The sequence below is a fragment of the Lactuca virosa genome, chromosome 7 (assembly GCF_052849685.1).
Source record: "Lactuca virosa cultivar CGN04683 chromosome 7, Lactuca_virosa_CGN04683_v6, whole genome shotgun sequence".
In the NCBI taxonomy this organism is placed as follows: domain Eukaryota; kingdom Viridiplantae; phylum Streptophyta; class Magnoliopsida; order Asterales; family Asteraceae; genus Lactuca; species Lactuca virosa.
In genome coordinates this window covers 246810979-246830532 of record NC_136432.1, presented here as the reverse complement: position 1 = coordinate 246830532, position 19554 = coordinate 246810979, and the positions used below count along the sequence as shown (strand labels likewise).

At 35.9% G+C, this 19554-nt stretch overlaps 1 protein-coding gene across 1 annotated transcript; it reads right to left on the bottom strand.

Annotated features, from left to right (window-relative positions):
* Nucleotides 1-14252: 14252 nt before the first annotated feature.
* Nucleotides 14253-14969, bottom strand: LOC145127691 (uncharacterized). The gene has a single exon (XM_079062840.1). The coding sequence runs from the start codon at nucleotides 14967-14969 to the stop codon at nucleotides 14253-14255; it is 717 nt and encodes a 238-aa protein (XP_078918966.1).
* Nucleotides 14970-19554: the final 4585 nt, after the last annotated feature.

Below are 19554 nucleotides of genomic sequence, written 5' to 3'. Positions count from 1 at the left end.
CTTTCCTAATGAAGATGATATCCCACATGGCGATCAAGGTGAAAGATTAATCCCTTTGTCGTGCATTAATGGGACTCGAAATCATATTTCAGTTCCTCCTCCAATTATTCTCCCTAACCCACAAGTTTAAAGACTTGAAAAAGTTCAAGGTCACTCAAGCCCTTTTGGCAAGCAAACACAAAGATGGATAGTGTATGTGCACTCACGTCCTGGAGATGAAGTCACATATTGACTGGCTGGGAGAGTTGGCTATCGAAGTCTCAAGGAAGTTGACTGATGACTGGGTTCTTCAATCACTTTCCGAGTCATATAGTGAGTTCATTAAGGACTACTATGTGACAGACCATGACATGACCCCTAATGATCTTACCTATTTGCTTTTTGTTGTTGAATAAGCAATGATTTGGAGCACTGGTAAAGCAAATTTGATTGGAAGATCTACTTCCCAAGCTTACATGGACATTAACAGTGGAAACATTGGAAGTCCAGAAAAGTCTTCTCTTCCCAATGGAAAGGGATCGGCCATAGTCAACCCTGTTGACCACATGGTAAAGAGAAAGTCTAAGTTTGAGATAGTCCCGTGTACCATTACTAAAGATTCCATATGTTTCTATTGCCAAAAGAAGGGGCATTGGTTGCGAAGCTGCCCTATTTACCTAAAAGTTCACCAGGATGGTAAAAGTCAAAAATTTGACTATGCTTCAGGTAAAAGTCCACTATCTAACTCTATTAAGTTCCTATTTGGAGATTCTTATTACATGATGTGACTAGGTCGCATTTTGATGTTTTGTAGAATCGAAGAAAATAAAGGAAGCTTAAAGGAAGAATAAGCTAATTCTGATCGTGAAGAGATGGATTTCGATCGCATGATCTGAAGATCGGAATTTTGAGTTGCTGCTAAGAGTTATGATAGATTGCTTAGGAATGGATAACAACATAGTTTGCATGTGTGTTTGCATTGTAAGGATAAGTTTTTCCGCAATTTTAAAATAAAAAGAAAATTTTTTATTTTAATTATTTTAAGTATCCTTACAATAGGATTTGTGAAAATTGTTGTTAAATGATTCCATTCATAGCAATATTGGAAAATGGATTTGATTCTTTCGTTTGTGGTAGTGTCGAGAATCTGCCGAATAAGGAGAGATTCTCATCACCCAAGCTTATTTTGGATAGAAACTTGGAATCATGCAACTTGTGTGATGAATGAGAATTTTCATCTTTGGGAAATTAGGACTAATTCCTTGTTCACATGTATGTGTGAGTCAAGTGAAGGACTAGGGGATCGAGTACACTTTGTTGTGCACTGGTCAAGTCCACCACAAAGGTCGATAAAACCATTCGTCATGATTTAGTAAAGTTTAGTAAATATGGTTATGCTTACAAGTTTAAGTGTAATTCTGAAACATTGGAAAAGTTTCAATGTATGGCAGGACGAATGGGAAGAATCAAATTAGGCAGAAAGATAAAAGTTTCTCCAATCTGAAAAGATGGAAGAGTACTTCAGTATCATATTTTATGATCATCTTAAATATTATAGAAAGTCATATCACAATTGATCCTCTAAGGACATCCTGGTGCATTTGTTTGGCTAAGAAGAGGAATCGTGAATTGTTGAAATAGTTAAATCAAGAAGATGAATCATACTTCGTTCTGAAACAAGTCTTAGAGTCATACTCCAAGATTGTAACTCGAGTGACATAATCTTAAGAAAGGTTTATAACACTTGTCAAATGTAGAGTAAAACGCTTTCTACTCTTGTACATTTGAAATTGGTAAGTTGTGATGTTTTTGATAAAACAAAGACCAACTAAGAACAATAGTGTGAATTGTTTTTCTTGATAAGAATCCGCACTAACTCTTGAATATTTGTTTGTCAAGGAATGGTTCTTTACAAGAGAATCTCATATGTCATGGAGTCAGTGGGAGTCTTAATCATCTTGAAAAGGGTCTCAAGAATTAGTCAAGAATAAAACCTGTTGCTTATCACTAGCACACGACTTGAGGTTTGTAACCTATCGTGTTGACATATTCGTATTTCTGTGCTCATTCCAGTTAAAACTTGACTATGCTTGTGAGTTCTACGAGTTCTCTATTGTTTGCATAACAACCTTGAAGCAATGCTAGGCCCTGTGCTGCCAGGTGGCAAGAAATTAAGATTGAACAAGTTCAGTCCATATTAGTTTGGATTTGTCACTAACCTTGTCTTGTGATTATGGTTTGGATAAATTCACATGGATAGGAACACATACACCATAAAAATCTAAGTGTCATAAGGTTTCTCTCCGCTTCATGAAAATGATTGTGAGTAAACGCTTTCACTAAGTAGATTTTGAATAGTTAGCAATTGTGATATTTGCATTTCTCAAATTTGATTATGATTACGGCATCCCTTTTCATAATTCGAATTGTGAGCAATCGCAAAGGTCTAAACATTTGAGACTATGATTACGACATCCCTTTTCATAGTTCTAAAATTGTTTAGACACACATGTGTGCTATCTAAGGAAAGGTGTATGGTTTTGATAAAGTCTTATCAAAGAATCTCGTATCAGATATCTGAACTTTGGTAAGAAAGTCAATAAAGTATTGATTTCTAGAAGTCCGGATGATTTCTGGGTACATGTCAAAGCTAGTGGGAGCATAAGTGTTATGCTAGTAAAGTAATTATTATGCTAGTTGGAGCATAATCAATTATGTTAAGTGTTGCAAGTTAGCAATGTTAATTATAGAAAACAAAGGTTTCAATTCGCCAAGTGCAGGGTTTGAAAAGTTGTTTTGATATAATTAAGGGAGAGGAATTCATACTTTATTTCAATTCTAAAAGCTTAGATTGAGATTTTAATCAAATTTAGTCAACTATATATATGAATGTTATGTTGGAATGATTCAACATAAGGAAATTCTATATATGGGAATATTATTTACGTTCAAAAATTTGATTCTGATTACGGCATCCCTTTTCAAAAACCGAATTATGAAAACATGGCAAATAGAAATAGAAATATTATAGCAAAAGACTGGTCTAGTATCATGTATTTATGTGAGACATCATGAATCGTGTCCCATATGCTTCAGATATAGGATCGATTATATGTGATGTAATATTCATTCGTTCTAAATTTTCCAAATGCCTAGGGCATTAAGAGGGAAAAGGACTAGAACTGGATATGTCTAACATGATTAAGCAATTGTCGAGGAAAATTTGAGGTTTACCAAAGATTGGTTGCTCATGGACACTTGGAAGTATGGTGTAAATTTTGGAAAGGACCATATTGACATTTTCTGAAAAGAGACAACTCTTGTTTAGAAGTGATAGTCAAAATGGGAATATGGAAATGTTTCCATAAGTGGAAGTCATTCTTTAAATCTGTGTAAGATTAGAAAAATTAATGCAAGAAGGATGTTCAAAGGAATGTACTTTGAATGTGTAAATTCATTTCCATGGAATTGCTCTCCATTGGAATACTTTGTAATGTCTGTTGCCAAGTCTCTGTGACTTTTTTCCATAGTCATTACAAAAGGATCATTGCATATAAGTTTAGAATCTAACAGATTACAGTAAATGGCAAGAATTTGATATTCTTACGTTTACGGTAAGGATTTGGGATTGTGAATTGAGCATCATTAAAGTGTTGTCAATTGATCTATTTCACAAAGTAAGGACGATAGTCAAACATAGTGTACATGCTTGGAGCATGGGACAACTATTGTTTTAATTCAAGTATTAAGTTAATTATTCGAAACATTATACAATGAATAATGAGTAATCAATATGGCACTCAAAGTTTTGGGGCCATATAGGATTAGTATTATTCTTGTGTTTCACTTTGCCTGTTTTGACTTCCCGAATAACTAGGTTATTCAAACCATCCACAGTCAATCATACTTTAGAAGTAGGTATTGAGGCAAGACTGTCATGAATGGGTCTATAGTTTGTCTAGGTGTTTTAGACATAGCTACAGTGTTCATGAGTGCTCTTGGAATAAGATTCGAGTATTGGATTAAACTCACGCTCATTTGAATCACTTCATTGATTTTATCACGAGTGATCATGAGACGATAATATCTCATATTCTTGAAACCAAGACATGTGAGTTGTAGTTTATAAGTCGGTTGCACATTGACATATGTAGACGCACCAGTAACTTGGTGTTATAAAACATATCGTTGTGTGATTTGATGAGTAAGTACAAGCAAGCATTTGAGTCGAAGTTTAACCATTCCTTTTACCCTTAGAAGGATAAAAGCGATATCTGTGGGCCCCTTGATGATTTAGTGATGAAAAACCTAAGTGATCGGTCGGGCCTGGACTGATTTGATTTGTTAAATTAGTCGTTCATCATAAATTGGAAAACGGGAAACAAGAAATGGACAAAGAGAATGATTATAACCCATGTCTCAGTCCATATGATATCTAGAATGGAGGAATATATGATCCCTTATCTAATGCACGCGTCATTAACTAGGTCAGAGTTTGACAGCGGCTTTTAAGAGCTACGATTGCTAGTCGGGTTGAGGAGTCATACTTGCAATAATAGTTATTAGACTTATACAAGTGGGAAACTGTTGGATTAATGTCTAAGTCCATAACTATAATTGGTATGTACTTGACCCGAGAGTAGCATGGTCCATTTGGGTTGCATATCATCAGGACAATTTGTTAGGATGGACTTTTGAGAAGAGGTTATTTATGGTTTATTAATATATTATAAGTTCTAATATATTAATATGAAATCATATGATTTAATTAGTATTGATCAAGAATTAGTTTGGAATTAATTTAGTGATCAAAAGAGACTAATTAAATCAATGGGGACTAATTGTGTAAATTAGTTATATTTATATGTTGGGCTTATGATCCATGTTGGACTAAGTTTACGTATGGATACATAAAGAGTTGGGCCACATGAACCATGGATCATAAACCCATGGGTACGAATTAGGGTTAACCCATGACCCTTGGAATCCTACATATAAATATGTGCTCGATAGCCTAAAAACGCCTCTAACATGTTCTTGGAGTTCAAGGAGGTGTTTTAGTGCAAGAAGATTCTCTCTCAAGAGCCACCTTTGTCCTATGTGTGTTGTGATTCCATTTGAGGCATTCATACTATTGGTGCTAAGCTCTTAATGGTTCAAGGCTTCCAACTACACTAAACGGTATGTCATCTAACTTGTATTTCATGTTATTTATGCTTCATTGTATGCTAGTTAGGATGATGCTGTGGAATATTGAATGTATGCATGTATAATAAAGAAAACATAGATCCAAAGCATCTAGGGTTGCATGTACACCATAGGAGTGTTAGAATGCTCAAAACCCTTCATAGTCAACTCCCGGAGTTTGAGTAAAGCCCTTCGCAACCAGTCGCGCCTTATAAGTGTGTACCTTTCCATCCATGTCGGTCTTCTTCTTGAAGATCCATTTGCACCCGACTGTCTTACGACCCGGTACATTGTCAACCAAGTTCCAAACTTGATTGTCATACATGGACTGAATCTCGCTGTCCATTGCCTCTTTCCATTTCGCAGACTCAGGGCCTGCCATGGCTTCCTTGTAGTTGTTAGGTTCATCCAAATTTATCAGTGTGCTATCACTGATAAATGTATCACCCTCAGATGTTATATGAAAACCATATAACATAACTGGAACACTAACTCTACTGGAATGCCTCAGAGGTACAAACTCGTCAATTGGCTCAATAGGAGTTTCCTCCTCAGGTTGATCACTAGTGTTTGAGGTTCCTTCACTGCTTGACTCTTGAAGTTCTTCAAGGTCAATTTGCCTCTCACTGTCTCCTTGGCCTATGAGCTCTCTCTCGCGAAAGATTCCTCTCCTTGAAACAAAGACCACATTGTCACTCGGTCTATAGAAGAGATAACCAACGGATTTCTCTGGGTAGCCAATGAAAATACACCGCTCACTCCGAGGTTCGAGCTTGTCGTGAGTATCACATCTCACGAAAGCCTCGCAACCCAAACCTTGATGTGTGACAACAAGAGAACCTTCCCAGTCCACATCTCGAGAGGTGTTTTGGCAACCTTCTTAGTTGGGACTAGATTAAGGATATGGGGCGGCAGTCTCTAAGGCATACCCCCAGAATGAGATAGGTAATGAAGCTCGACTCATCATGAAACGAACCATGTCCAACAAGGGTCGATTGTGCCTCTCAACCACACCATTAAGTTGTGGTGTCCTAGGTGGCGTCAACTGTGAAACAATTCCACATTCCTTAAGATATTCAAGGACCTCGATACTAAGATACTCACCACCCCGATCGGATCGGAGCATCTTTATCTTCCTGCCCAGCTGATTCTCCACTTCTTGTTTAAACTCTTTGAATTTCTCAAAGGTTTATGACTTATGCTTGATTATATAGACATAGCCATGTCTACTGTAATCATCAGTAAAAGTCACATAGAAGCGGTTAGCATCCTTTGTGGCGGTTCTAAAAGGCCCACACACATCGGTGTGTATGAGATCCAACAAACCTTCACCCCTTTCACAAGTACCGGTGAAGGGTGACTTGGTCATCTTTCCAAGGAAGCAAGATTCACAAGTGTCATCCGACCTTAAGTCGAATGATTCCAAAACTCCAGCCTTTTGGAGTTGGCCTATGCGCTTCTTGCTGACATGTCCAAGACGACAATGCCACAAGCATGCCTTATCCAATTCATTGGAAGAATCAATGTGCAACACATTATTTCCTAAGTTGTCTACAACCATCACAGTTTCATATACACCATTACAAGGTAATGCTTTAAAATAAAAAACCCAGTATAATAAGCATTAATAGCACCAATTTCATTATCAAATGAAAAACTAAAACCTTTTTTGTACAAACCATGAAAAGAAATAATATTTCTCGCCATATCAGACGAGTAGAAACAATTATTCAAATCTATTTCTAACCCACTACTAAGCAATAAAGAGTAAACTCCAATCTTGGTGATAGGTGAAACCTTCCTATTCCCCATGATCAAGTTTATCTTCCCGTGCTCCACATCCTTACTTCCTTTTAGGCCCTGTACATCAGAACAAATATGAAATCCACAACCTGTATCAAGGACCCAAGAGTTAGAATGTGATGAGTTTTTAGATAGAATAGTATAAATACCTGCATGGGTGGGTTTAACCTTCCCATCCTTGACATCCTGCAAGTATTTGGGTCCGCTTCGCTTCCAGTGCCCTTTCTCATGACAGTCGAAACACTCTACTTCCTTAGGAATGGAAGAGGGAGCAGCAGAACCAGCCTTGGTCCCACTTGAAGAGGATCCATCAAGAGAATTTCCCTTGCGGCTCTTTGAGGGAGCCTTCCTCTTCTTCCCCTTCCCTAGTCCAATTGCCAGAACAGGGGCAGTTGTGGTAGGAGTAGAAACAACATTTTTACCTTTGAGACCACTTTCGGTAGTCCTCAAAAGCCCTTGAAGTTTGCTAAGTGTGACCTCCTCCTTTTTCATATGATAGGTCATGCGGAACTGATCATAACATGGAGGTAAGGAGTGTAGAATGATATCTATAGGCAGATCCTCAGGGAAGTCCACATTTAACTTTAGTAACCGGTCCACAAACCTTTGCATTTTCTGCAAGTGGCCCGTGATGGGTTCACCATCCTTCATCCTTGTTGTTATCATGGAAGATATGATTTCATACCTCTCTTGCGAGCACTCTGATGGTATCTTTCCATCAGGTCCTGGTGCATCTCAAAAGGGTAGAAGTCCTCATAGGACTTTTGGAGTTCAGCTGTCATGGTGGCCAACATGATACAAGACACCTTGGTGGCATCCTTCTCATGAGTCCTAAACTCAGCGATCTCCTCAGGAGTAGTAGAAGACTCATCGATTTCCTTAAGCTCCTTGTCTAGGACATAATCATTGTCCTCATAGCGAGTGACCATCCTGATGTTCCTAATCCAGTTATTGAAGTTGGACCCATCAAAGATGACTCTCCCACACAAGTTCATGAGAGAGAAAGGAGCCAGTAGGGTTTGAGCCAGAAGCGGTGTTGGAAGACATCTGAAAAGAAAGAAAGACAAAGTTTGATTAGATAAAGAGTCCTTAATATAACACCCAAAATGAAATATTAAGGCTAGGACCCAACACAATATTTTACAATTTGGAAGAGGGATGCCGTAATCCAACTTGCAAAATATTTGAAGGTAGGTAAATGACGATTTACCAATTTCAACCATGAAAAATGAAATTATTAGTAAGTTTTAATTGGATTGAACCTTTGAAATTCATTGAACAATTCAATGGCATGTTTAAATCTCGATTATGCCCTTCAGGTTTGTAACTGGGATACCGAGGATCACAAACAAGGTGTGAATAACCATGCAAAATGTGCTTGGTACTATCGATGTCATTTATCACCCAATCAATGTGTCAGTTAACCACACATGCTCTATTGATCTTATGATAAACATCGAGCCACCCTTTCCCACCCTTACTAGTCCAAGTTAATGTTTCGGTTAACCACACACGCTCCATTAACGACTTGGCAAGGTGCAAAGTGCAATTTTCATGGATTAGCATCAATTTCACATTTTCCTAAAGTAACTAAGATTGGGAATTTAATAAAACTTTTAGTTACTTTATTATTACCATTATACTTTTAATGAGAATTATAGTCCTAGCCTACCCATTCGGCTAACGACCCTCCACCAGTCAAGGAAGCGGTGGGTGAGAGTGGACACCCATTAAACCACCATTTTATAGGCAGTAACATTATACCCCCTTATACACCGGCTTCATGAATGAGGCCTACTAACAGTAAGACTGACTTGATCTTATATATATATATATATATATATATATATATATATATATATATATATATATTATTAAACTTATAATACTATAAAGTATAAGGGTTGAATTTTAAACTTTTAAAATTCTTAGGGTTTGGAATTAATGTATCTTAAGTGACTTTACAAATTCCAAAGCTTGGGGGCAAGTTTTGAAACTATTCAAAACCTTTCATTTCCATAACTTATAAGTTTTAATGACTTTTAAAGAAAAAACTTTTGGTTTTCTATAACTTGAGGACAAGTTATGGAGTCCATTAAAAGGCATTTAGATCAACAATTAAACTAACAAGAAATGTCAAATAATATCTATGATCTAGCAAAACTCATAAGCAAAGATAATTCACATCAACAATTTTCAAGAAATCATATAAACTAATATAAATCTTTTAATTAGACAAGCATGATCATTACCTTATGAAAAAACAGGTTTCATGGTTCAAAAAACAGTTTGGGGTAATGATCCTAATCCAATTTCTGGCCAAAAGTCGAAGATCTGCCCACTGGAGCACCAACTCAGCGAGTACATGAACTGGACACGTCGAGTTGGTCATTTTACAATGGGACTCGGCGAATCACCCAGTGGACTCGGCGAGTTCACTGGGCAGAGGGCAAAAATTCGATTTTTTTTCACTTTGAAAATCAATATAACATCAAGTATAATAGAAAACAATCCTAGGCTCTGATACCACTCGAGGGTTTTGAGCATCCTAACAACCTTAAGGTGCACATACCACCCTAAATGCTTTGGATCTATGTTTTCTCTAATTATACATGCAAAATGATATTCCAAAGCATTATCCTAACTAGCATACAATCATGGGTACTTGTATAACAAAAACCTAGTTAGAAGACATACCTTTTCTTTTAGCTTGATTCCTTGGACCTTTGAGAGCCTAGCACCCCAAATGTGATGCCTCAAATGCTTCACACAACACCACCAACAATGGAGGACTTGAGAGAGAATGCTTGCACTCAAAAATCGGCTATAGCTCTTCCAAGAACACTAGGGTGTCGATTTTAGGAGCTAATGGGTTCCTTATATAGTGTGGCAAAACTAGGGTTACACCATGTAAACCCTAATGTGCATGACCTTCCATATTCCTTAGGCTCCATGGGTTTAAACCTCCATGGATCATCCATGGATTGTCACATGGGTTTAGCCCAACCTAAGGAATCATGGATCATTGGCCCACACCATAAGAATGAATGATTTACCAAATCAACCCCTTATATTTAATTAGTCTCTTTTGATCACAAAATTAATTCCAAATTAATTCTTGATCAATACTAATTAAATAATATGATTTCATATTAATATATTAGAACTTATAATATATTAATAAATCATGAATATCCTCTTCTCAAAAGTCCATCCTAACAAATTGTTCCGGTGCCATGCAACCCAAATGGACCATGCTACTCTCGGGTCAAGTACATACCAATTATAGTTATGGGCTTAGACACTAAATCCAACACCAACAACATATGACATAGTGTCATTCCATCAACTACCAATTCCCCAGAAGCCCCAAAGGCATCATGATATTGGTGAGTAAGGTAAGTTTATCAGTTATCCCTTTGCTACAGACATCATCGCACTCAATATCATATAAGTTTTCAACTTTACATCAGGCCTTAGATGTCTAACTCTCAGCGAATAAGAGGAGAAAATCCCATCTTGACTACATACGCCTCTTGCATGGTTTACATCATGCCTAATAATAGCTTTTATAACTGCTTAACAAAAGAACAACTTTTGACTACATCAAAGCATAACGTTCCCCACATTCAAGTCCCAAATATGTATCTCAGGTGTTAAGGATATACATATATTACCTTTTATCAAGTATCATTCATGACAGCGATCCATGAAGTGATCTTGAACGGGTCACTCCAATACTTACTCTCTAGTAAGTATCTATGAAACTGGTTACAACGCTTTGTCAACCATCCTATTTCATATTAGTCTTATTTCATTATTGCTCCCACAATAATAACTAACTATGGAGTTTTAGAGTGAATAAATTCACTCACGGATTAAACATGTTAATAAAGAACACAACAAATATTTAATAAAAAGATCATATGCCATATATATCATAGTCATTACAATAGATGATGTTATATAATGTTCCAATATTCAATACTAATACATAGATCAAATCTAATCACTATAATAGTTAAGTCCTATTCCTCGAGCATGCCCTTCAAAATTTGTTTGAGGAAGAGGCTTCGTGAAAGGGTCCGGCAAATTATGATCAATGTGAACTTTACGAACACTAATTTCACCATCTTCAACATTATATAGGATAAAGTTGAATCTGCGGCTAATATGCCTGGTCTTCTTGTGTGCTCGGGTTCTTTTGCCAAAGAAATAGCACCCTCATTTTCACAGAAAACGTCTAGGGGGTCCTAAATGGTAGGGACTACCCCTAGATCCCCAATGAATTTTTTCATCCAAGCAGCCTCTTGTGCAGCTTCAGAAGCAACAATGTATTTTGACTATGTAGTGGATTATGCAACAACACTTTACTTGGAGCTTTTCCAATACACAGCACCCCCATTGATAATGAACACATATCCTGATTGTGATTTGAAATCATCTCGATCAGTTGTGAAGGAAGCATCAGTGTAGCACTTCACACTTAAGCTTTCTTCCACGCCTCCATAGATGAGGAACAAATCCTTAGTTCATCGTAAGTACTTTAGGATGTTCTTCACAGCTCTCCAATGACTCTCCCCTGGATTTTGGTAGAACTTGCTTACCATGCTCATAGCATAAGCAAGATCAGGTCTTGTACAATTCATGGCATACATGATGGATCCAATTGCAGAAGCACATGGAATATCTTTCATCTTGTCTAGCTCAGCCTTTGTGCTAGGACATTGAGATGAGCTTAGTATAGTGCCATGTGCCATGGGCACACATCCTCTCTTAGAGTTTTCCATATTGAACCATTTCAATACTTTCTCAAAATATTTACCTTGGCTTAGACCTATTAATCGTTTTGATCTATCTCTATAGATTTTGATTCCAAGAATATATTGTACCTCACCTAAGTCCTTCATTGAGAAACACTTTCCAAGCCAAGTTTTTACACCTTGTAAAGTTGGAATGTGATTTCCCATGATCAATATGGCATCCACATATAGGACCAAGAATTTCACCGAGCTCCCACTAGTTCTCATGTAAACACAAGATTCATCTTCATTTCTACTAAAACCATACTTTGTGATTTTAGCATCGAAATGATGATTCCAGTTACGAGAGAATTGCTTTAACCCATAAATACATCTCTTGAGCTTACACACTTTATTATGATGCTTTTGGTTGACAAAACCTACGGGCTGATCCATGTAGACATCTTCTTCCAAGTGTCCATTTAGAAAAGCGGTTTTGACATCCATTTGCCATATCTCATAGTCATAACAAGCAGCTATGGCAAGTAGTATCCTAATTGATTTAATTATAGCGACTGGTGAAAAGGTTTCATCATAATCAACCCCATGAGTTTGAGTGAATCCTTTAGCAACCAATATTGCTTTGAATGTGTGTAAGTTGCCATCCATGTTAGTCTTCTTCTTGAAGACCCACTTACTTCCAACAGTCTTGCTATTGGGAGGAAGATCAACCAAGTCCCAGACTTGATTTTCTCTCATGGATTGCATCTCAGCATTCATGGCTTCAACCCATTTGGCAGATTCGGAATCTGTCATTGCATCTTGGTAGTTGACCGGCTCATCAGCATTCGTCATTATGAAGCACTCATCAATGAGAAATCCATATCTCTCAGGTTCATGACGAATTCTACCAGATCTACGAATGCCTTGTGTTTCAGTAGGTTGAAGGACAGTGATCTCTTCATCTTCAACAACCTCTTGTTCAGTACTAGTGCCAACTAAAGATGCATCGGGTTGAGGTTCTTGATCTTCTTCAAGTTCCACACGCCTCCCACTTGCCTCATCCATTATAAACTTGCTTTCTAAGAATTCAGCTTTTCGTGAAATAAAGATCTTATTTTCACTAGGGATGTAGAAGTAATATCCTAAACAATCTTTGGGATATCCTACAAAGATGCATTTGGTAGATCTAGGCTCAAGTTTGTTGGAAGTCTCTTGTCTAACATAAGATTCGCATCCCCAAACTTTCATATAAGATAAGGATATAGGTCTTCCATACCACATCTCATAAGGTGTTTTCTCTACCTTCTTAGTTGGTGCCATATTCAAGATACAGTTTGTGGTGAGTAAAGCATAACTCCAAAATGATAAAGGAAGGGTACTTCGACTCATCATAGATCGAACCATATCAAGTAAGGTTCAATTTCTCCTCTCATAAACACCATTAAGCTATGGTGTTCTAGGTGGAGTGAGTTGTGAGATAATCCCGCGACTCCTTAGATGGTCTTGGAACTCTTGACTCAAGTACTCGCCTCCTCTATCCGAACGAAGGATTTTGATTGTTTTGTCGAGTTGATTTTCAACTTCACTTTGAAACAATTTAAAGTTTTCAAATGCTTCATGTTTATGTTTAATCAAATACACATAACCAAAACGATTGTAGTCGTCAGTGAAGGTGATATAATATCTCTCACCATATCTAGACATTGTTTGAAAAGGTCCACATACATTGGTGTGTATGATGCCTAATAAAACACTTGCCCTTTCACTTGTCCCAAAGAAAGGGGATTTTGTCATCTTTCCACATAAACAAGATTCACATATATCAAATGACTCAGTGTCATTTGCCCCTAACAGTCCACTCTTTTGGAGTTGAGATATGCGTTTCTTGTTTATATGTCCAAGGCGACAATGCCATAGATATGTTTGGTTCAAATCTGGTTTGAGCCTTTTGGTGTTGACATGATAAAGGGACTTATTTCTTGAGGTGTCATCTAGGTTTAGTTCATAAATTCCATTTATTGGTCTAGCCTCAAAATAAAAGATTCCTTTCAAGAAGGAGTGAATGTTATCATCAACATATTTGAAATCATAACCAGATTTTCTAAAATGGGAAACTGATATAATATTTCTAGTAATAGAGGTGATCAAACACACATTGTTTAATGTTAAGTACAGACCAGATGGTAAATGTAAATCAAAATGTCTTATTTCTTGGACTGCAACCTGTGCTCCATTGCCCACATGCAATACCATCTCATCTGTCTTTAGTTCCCTACTCTTTCTGAACCCATGTAACGAATTACAAATATGAGTTCCACAACCAGTATCTAATACCCAAGTGTTTGATGAAAAAGTAAATAATCCCATTTCAATCATGAAAATAGATATACCTGAAGGGCCTTCCCCGACCTTCTTGTTCTTCAACTATGCAAGGTACTTAGGACAATTCCTTTTCCAATGCCCGACAACTCCACGCTCAAAGCATGTGTCATCTTTGGCAACTTTTTCCTTCTTTTTGGGTGGTGGGTTTTGGGAAGCTTACTTTCCTTTGCCCTTGCCAGCATGTGGCATTCCCTTGAAGTTCTTGCCTTTGTTCTTCTTGAGTTTTCCTTCCCTAATCATGAACACTTGGGGTGTTTTACTTGGGATATTCTTTTCTGTATTTTTTAGCATCCTGTGCAACTCAAAGATAGGTTTCTCCCACCCATTCATGTTGTAGTTCATGATAAAAGCATTGTAATACTTTGGCAAAGAGTTCATAATGATATCTTTAGCCAATTCTTGTGGATATGGAGAGCCCAATCTCTCCAATTGATCCATGTAACTTTTCATCTTGAGAACATGTGTGATCACATTCGCATTCTCCTCCATTTTCATGGCATGAAGTGCTCTCATAGTGTCAAACCTTTCGGTTCTAGCTTGTTTACCAAACATCTCCTTGAGATGTTCAATCATGTCAAAGGCAGTGTAGTGTTCCAGATCCCGCTGAAGATCGGGAACCATAGAGACAACCATAAGACATGAAACATCAAGTGAATCATCTATATGCTTTAGCCATGCATCATGTGCAGCCTTTGGGAGAGCAAGTGGTTCATCGGGAGTTTGGTTTTCAAGGACATAGTCTTTCTTTTCTTGTTTCAAAACGATTCTTAAATTTTTGTGCCAATCCAAAAAGCTGGAGTGGTTAAGCTTTTCTTTGTCAAGAATTGACCGAATGTTCATTGGGTGATCTGTTACAATAATTGGTGGAGCCATCTATAAAAGTTTAACAAAGTTTTCATTTAGTATATAATTCTTTAAATAATAATACCCTTTTGTTTCCAAAAACATTATTTATTTAAAGTCTAAGATCCAAGTTACAAATCAAATAAATGGTTAGGTATCCTTTATCCCATTTACCCAATTTTAACAAGGTAAATAACTTGTATTAATTACACCATTTGTAATTCCTAGATTTATGAGACCCTTAACAGTCCATTTGTTAATTTGACATGTTTGGTCTCATATATGCCTTGGAACACTCTTAATTAGGTGACCTTTATCACAAGAGGTTTCCAATAAAGTCATCCAATTAGAGAAACTTGTATAATTGGCCTATAACTTGGTTATAGAAATCGCAAAAATACTTTGGCCACCAAAAGATTATACTAATGGTTAGGTATCCTTTATCCCACTAGCATTATACAAGTGATGTGCAAATGTTTCTAAAGTTGGATGGCATAGACTTGCATTTTGAAAAAAGGGATTTGTATGTTTTGATTATTCTATTTAAAAACATGTGATATCATGACAATAGCATGCATCCAATATGTCATGGTATCAATTTTTCCAAAAATCACTTTTAAGGTTCTTATAAAAACCCAGTTTTTATATTTCGGCTTGGTACAATTTTAAAATTAATACCTAGTATTAAGTTTGTGTATGAGCCATTTTGAACCTTTTACTATTGTTTAATAAAACTTCCTTTTATTAAGTCATACTTTGGAGTTTGAATAAGTTATAAAAACATGATTTTTACACTTATAATTTAACATTTCAAAAGTTGCCGTCATTAACAATTTTATAAAACCGTTTTTTATTTTATGGCTAGAATATGTTACATCTAATGTCCATATTTTTCATTTTGAAATCCAAACTCCATGTGATGTTCATTTTGTCCAAAAAATAGTTTGGGTTTGTGAAAAACTAAATTATCAACCACACAAAATATTTACTTGAAAAATAAACAACACAAGCATGCATTTGACATAAACAAGCCTTAAACTATATAACACTTTTGTGAGCCAACACAAAAGTGTTAAGTCCTTCCTAAGGGACAAAAGGGCCAAATATTACAACTTTTTCTTCATGTGATCTTCAAGCTCCCACTTGCAATGACAACCAACTTTGTTGCAATTTTATAAAGCTTTATAAAAGTTATGAATTTTTATAAAATCATTATAAAACCGTGGGTCTCCATGGTTCTTCAAGAAATGGCATCCATTTTCATCTTGTTACATTTTTCATAAAATCAATCTAGTCTAAAACTAATCTATTACATAAAAATAACAAGAATAAAAACTAGCTACTTTTATTACATACTTTATGAATAAAAGAATATTACAAACCATTTTCAACCAAATCACACAAACAACAACATAAACGGTCCAATGCTTGTTTATGCACTCTAAAATACATATAAACATAAACCAACCTTTGTTTTTCTAAGACAACTTTAAGTGACAAAAATGCATGTAATTTTTGTCAAATAAAATAACAATTATAAAGTTGTCAAAGAAAATATGTATGAACTTGTTTTTATACAAAAACAAGTTATCCATATTCTCCAAAAACTAAGATTTCCATAAATCAAAAATCTAACCAAACTTGCAAGGTGGCTCTGATACCTATTGTTGGGTTTTATTTAAAACTTAGTTTCAAAAACTACAAATAATGGCAAATGGAAGACTTGAGTTTTATAAATAACATAAACAATATATCACCCACCAAGGATCATCTTGCAAGTAAAGGAGAGATTTAAAACACAACCATAGAAGGAAGAAGTGGTAACAACCTTTGAAGCACTTTGAGTCCTTTAGGGGAGGCTTGGAATTTGATGGAGTCAAGATGAACCCTTGCGACACCAACAATGTGGCAACTTGATGTAATGCTAGTTACAACTCTTCAGCTTTAAGTCAAAACTAGATTATGACTTAAAGAGAGAATGCAAGCAACACGAAATCTTCAAAGTTCAGGACTTTAGAGAGAATATGGAGAGGGGAAAGGTGCTCTTAGCCAAGCAAGAAGAAGTGAGAAAAAATGTGAACACTCTTCACTTATTTATAATAGAATCATGGTCCAAGATTCCTTAACCATTAAGCACTTTAGACAACTTTGTCCTCTAGCATGCACCATACCTTGAATACTTTAGATTAAAGAATTAAGAAATCCATACTTCTTATTTTCCCAATGCATGGCCAGCCATGCTTATGGTAAAGAGAAGATTTGGTTTATATTTTATAAACTCAAAGTTTATAAGATATAAACTTTGTCTTTTTGCTAAAAGACAAAAGGCTTACCTAGTCCAAAATGTTGTACATGACTTATTAATTCATACATTATGAAATAATGTGTTACTTGTATTGTAAAATAATTATTTCCTTGAAATAAATATTTTCCCAATTTATTATAAGAGTTTATGAATATTTATTAAAATCAATTTCTAATAAATAATCATTTGTATCAAGTTATTGTTTTTGGATTAGGTGTCTAAGCCCATAACTATAATTGGTATGTACTTGACCCAATAGTAGCATGGTCCTTTTGGGTTGCCTTCACCGGAGCAATTTGATAGGATGGACTTTTGAGAAAGAGGTTATTTGTGATTTATTAATATATTATAAGTATAATATATTAATTGAGAACTCATATTATTTAATTAGTATTGATCAAGAATTAATTTGGAATTAATTTAGTGATCAAAAGAGACTAATTAAATTTATGGGGACTGATTAAGTAAATCGGTAATACTTATAGTTTGGGCTAATGATCCATGGTTGATTAGGGATGGGCTAAACATATATGATAGTCCATGAAGGTTTAACCCATAGGGCCTAAGAAATATGAAGGGTCATGATGAATTAGGGTTTGCATGGAAGAAACCCTAGTCTTTGCCACACTATAAAAGCAACCCCTTAACCCCTAAAATCGGCTCCATGCATTCTAAAGAAGAACCATAACCGATTTTAGTGTTACCTAACCTCTCTCTCATAAGCCTCCTCTTTCATTTGGTGTTTGTGACACATTAGAGGCATCACATTTGAGGTGCTAAAGCTTTTAAAGGCCAAGAACCACAAGCTACATCAAGAGGTGTTCATCTAAGTTGGTTTTATATTGTATATCTCCAACTGCATGCTAATTAGGGTGTATGCTTTGGAAAAATGAAATTGCATGTATAATTAGAGAAAACTTAGATCCAAAGCATCTAGGGTTGTATGTGCACCATAGGAGTGTTATAGTGCTCAAAACCCAACAATGGTATCAGAGCCTAGGGTAGTTTTCTGTTATATTGATGCATTGGTAATTGTTCAAAGCAAGAAAATGGTTTTCTTTGGAACCTGACTGATGACCACTACGTGGTCAATGTGACCACGACGTGGTGACTATTCAGTGAACGTTTTTTTTTTAGTTTTTTGGCCAAATTTTGGATTAGAATCATTACCACAAACTGTTTTGACTATTAAAAATCGTTTTTGTGATAAGGTAATGATTTCTCTCATCCAATTAAAGGACAATTATCAAATTTTAAGATAATAAGTTGATTATTTGTATTATTTGATTTGAATTGCCTTGCCTTATGAGTTAGATTAGATCAATGACAAATTACATGATAATTTTATTGGTTAAAATTGATCTAAATGCTTTTAAAGAATTCCATAACTTGTCCTCAAGTTATGGAAAATGAAAAGTCTCATTCATAAGAATGCATTAACTCATAAGTTATGGAAGCCAAGAGTTTTGAAGAGTTTCAAAACTTGCCCTCAAGTTTTGGAATTTGTAAAGTCTCATTCATGAAACATTTAATTCCAAACCCTAGGATTTTAAAAGTTTAAAATTCAACCCTTATACTATTATAATATTAAAAGTTAATACTTATATATATATATATATATATATATATATATATATATATAAGAAAAATCAGTCTTACTGTTAGTAGGCCTCATTCACGAAGCTGGTCTATAAGAAGGGTATAAGGAAATTGTCTATAAAATGGCAATTGAATGGGTGTCCACTCTCACCCACCGCTCCCTTGACTAGTGGAGGGTCGTTAGCCGAACGGGTAGGAAAGGACATTAATCCTCATTAATAAGTATAATGAAATTATAAAGTAACTAAACTTTTATAAATTCCCAATCTTAGTTACTTTAGGAAAAATGTGAAAATGGTGCTATTCCATAAAATTGCACTTTGCACCTTGCCAAGTCGTTAGTGGAGCGTGTGTGGTTGACCGGCACACTAATTTGGGACTAACAAGGCTGGCGAAGAGTAGCTTGATGTTTTTCATAGATCAATGGAGCATGTGTGGTTAACCAGCACATTGATTAGGTGATAAGTGACATCAAGAGTACCAAGCAATTTGCATGGTTATTCACACCTTGTTTGTGATCCTCGGTATCCCAGTCACAAACTTGAAGGGCATAATTGAGATTTAAACATGCCATTGAAAAGTTCAATGAATCTCAAAGAATCTAGGAATTTCAATTCATTTAAAACTCAATAATCAATTTCGTTTTTCATGGTTGAAATTGGTAAATCGTCATCTACCTACCTTCAAATATTTTGCAATTGTATTACGACA

What these genes read in the sequence shown, in the direction of transcription:
- LOC145127691 (XM_079062840.1), bottom strand. Translation starts at nt 14,969, where the DNA reads ATGGCTCCACCAATTATTGTAACAGATCACCCAATGAACATTCGGTCA.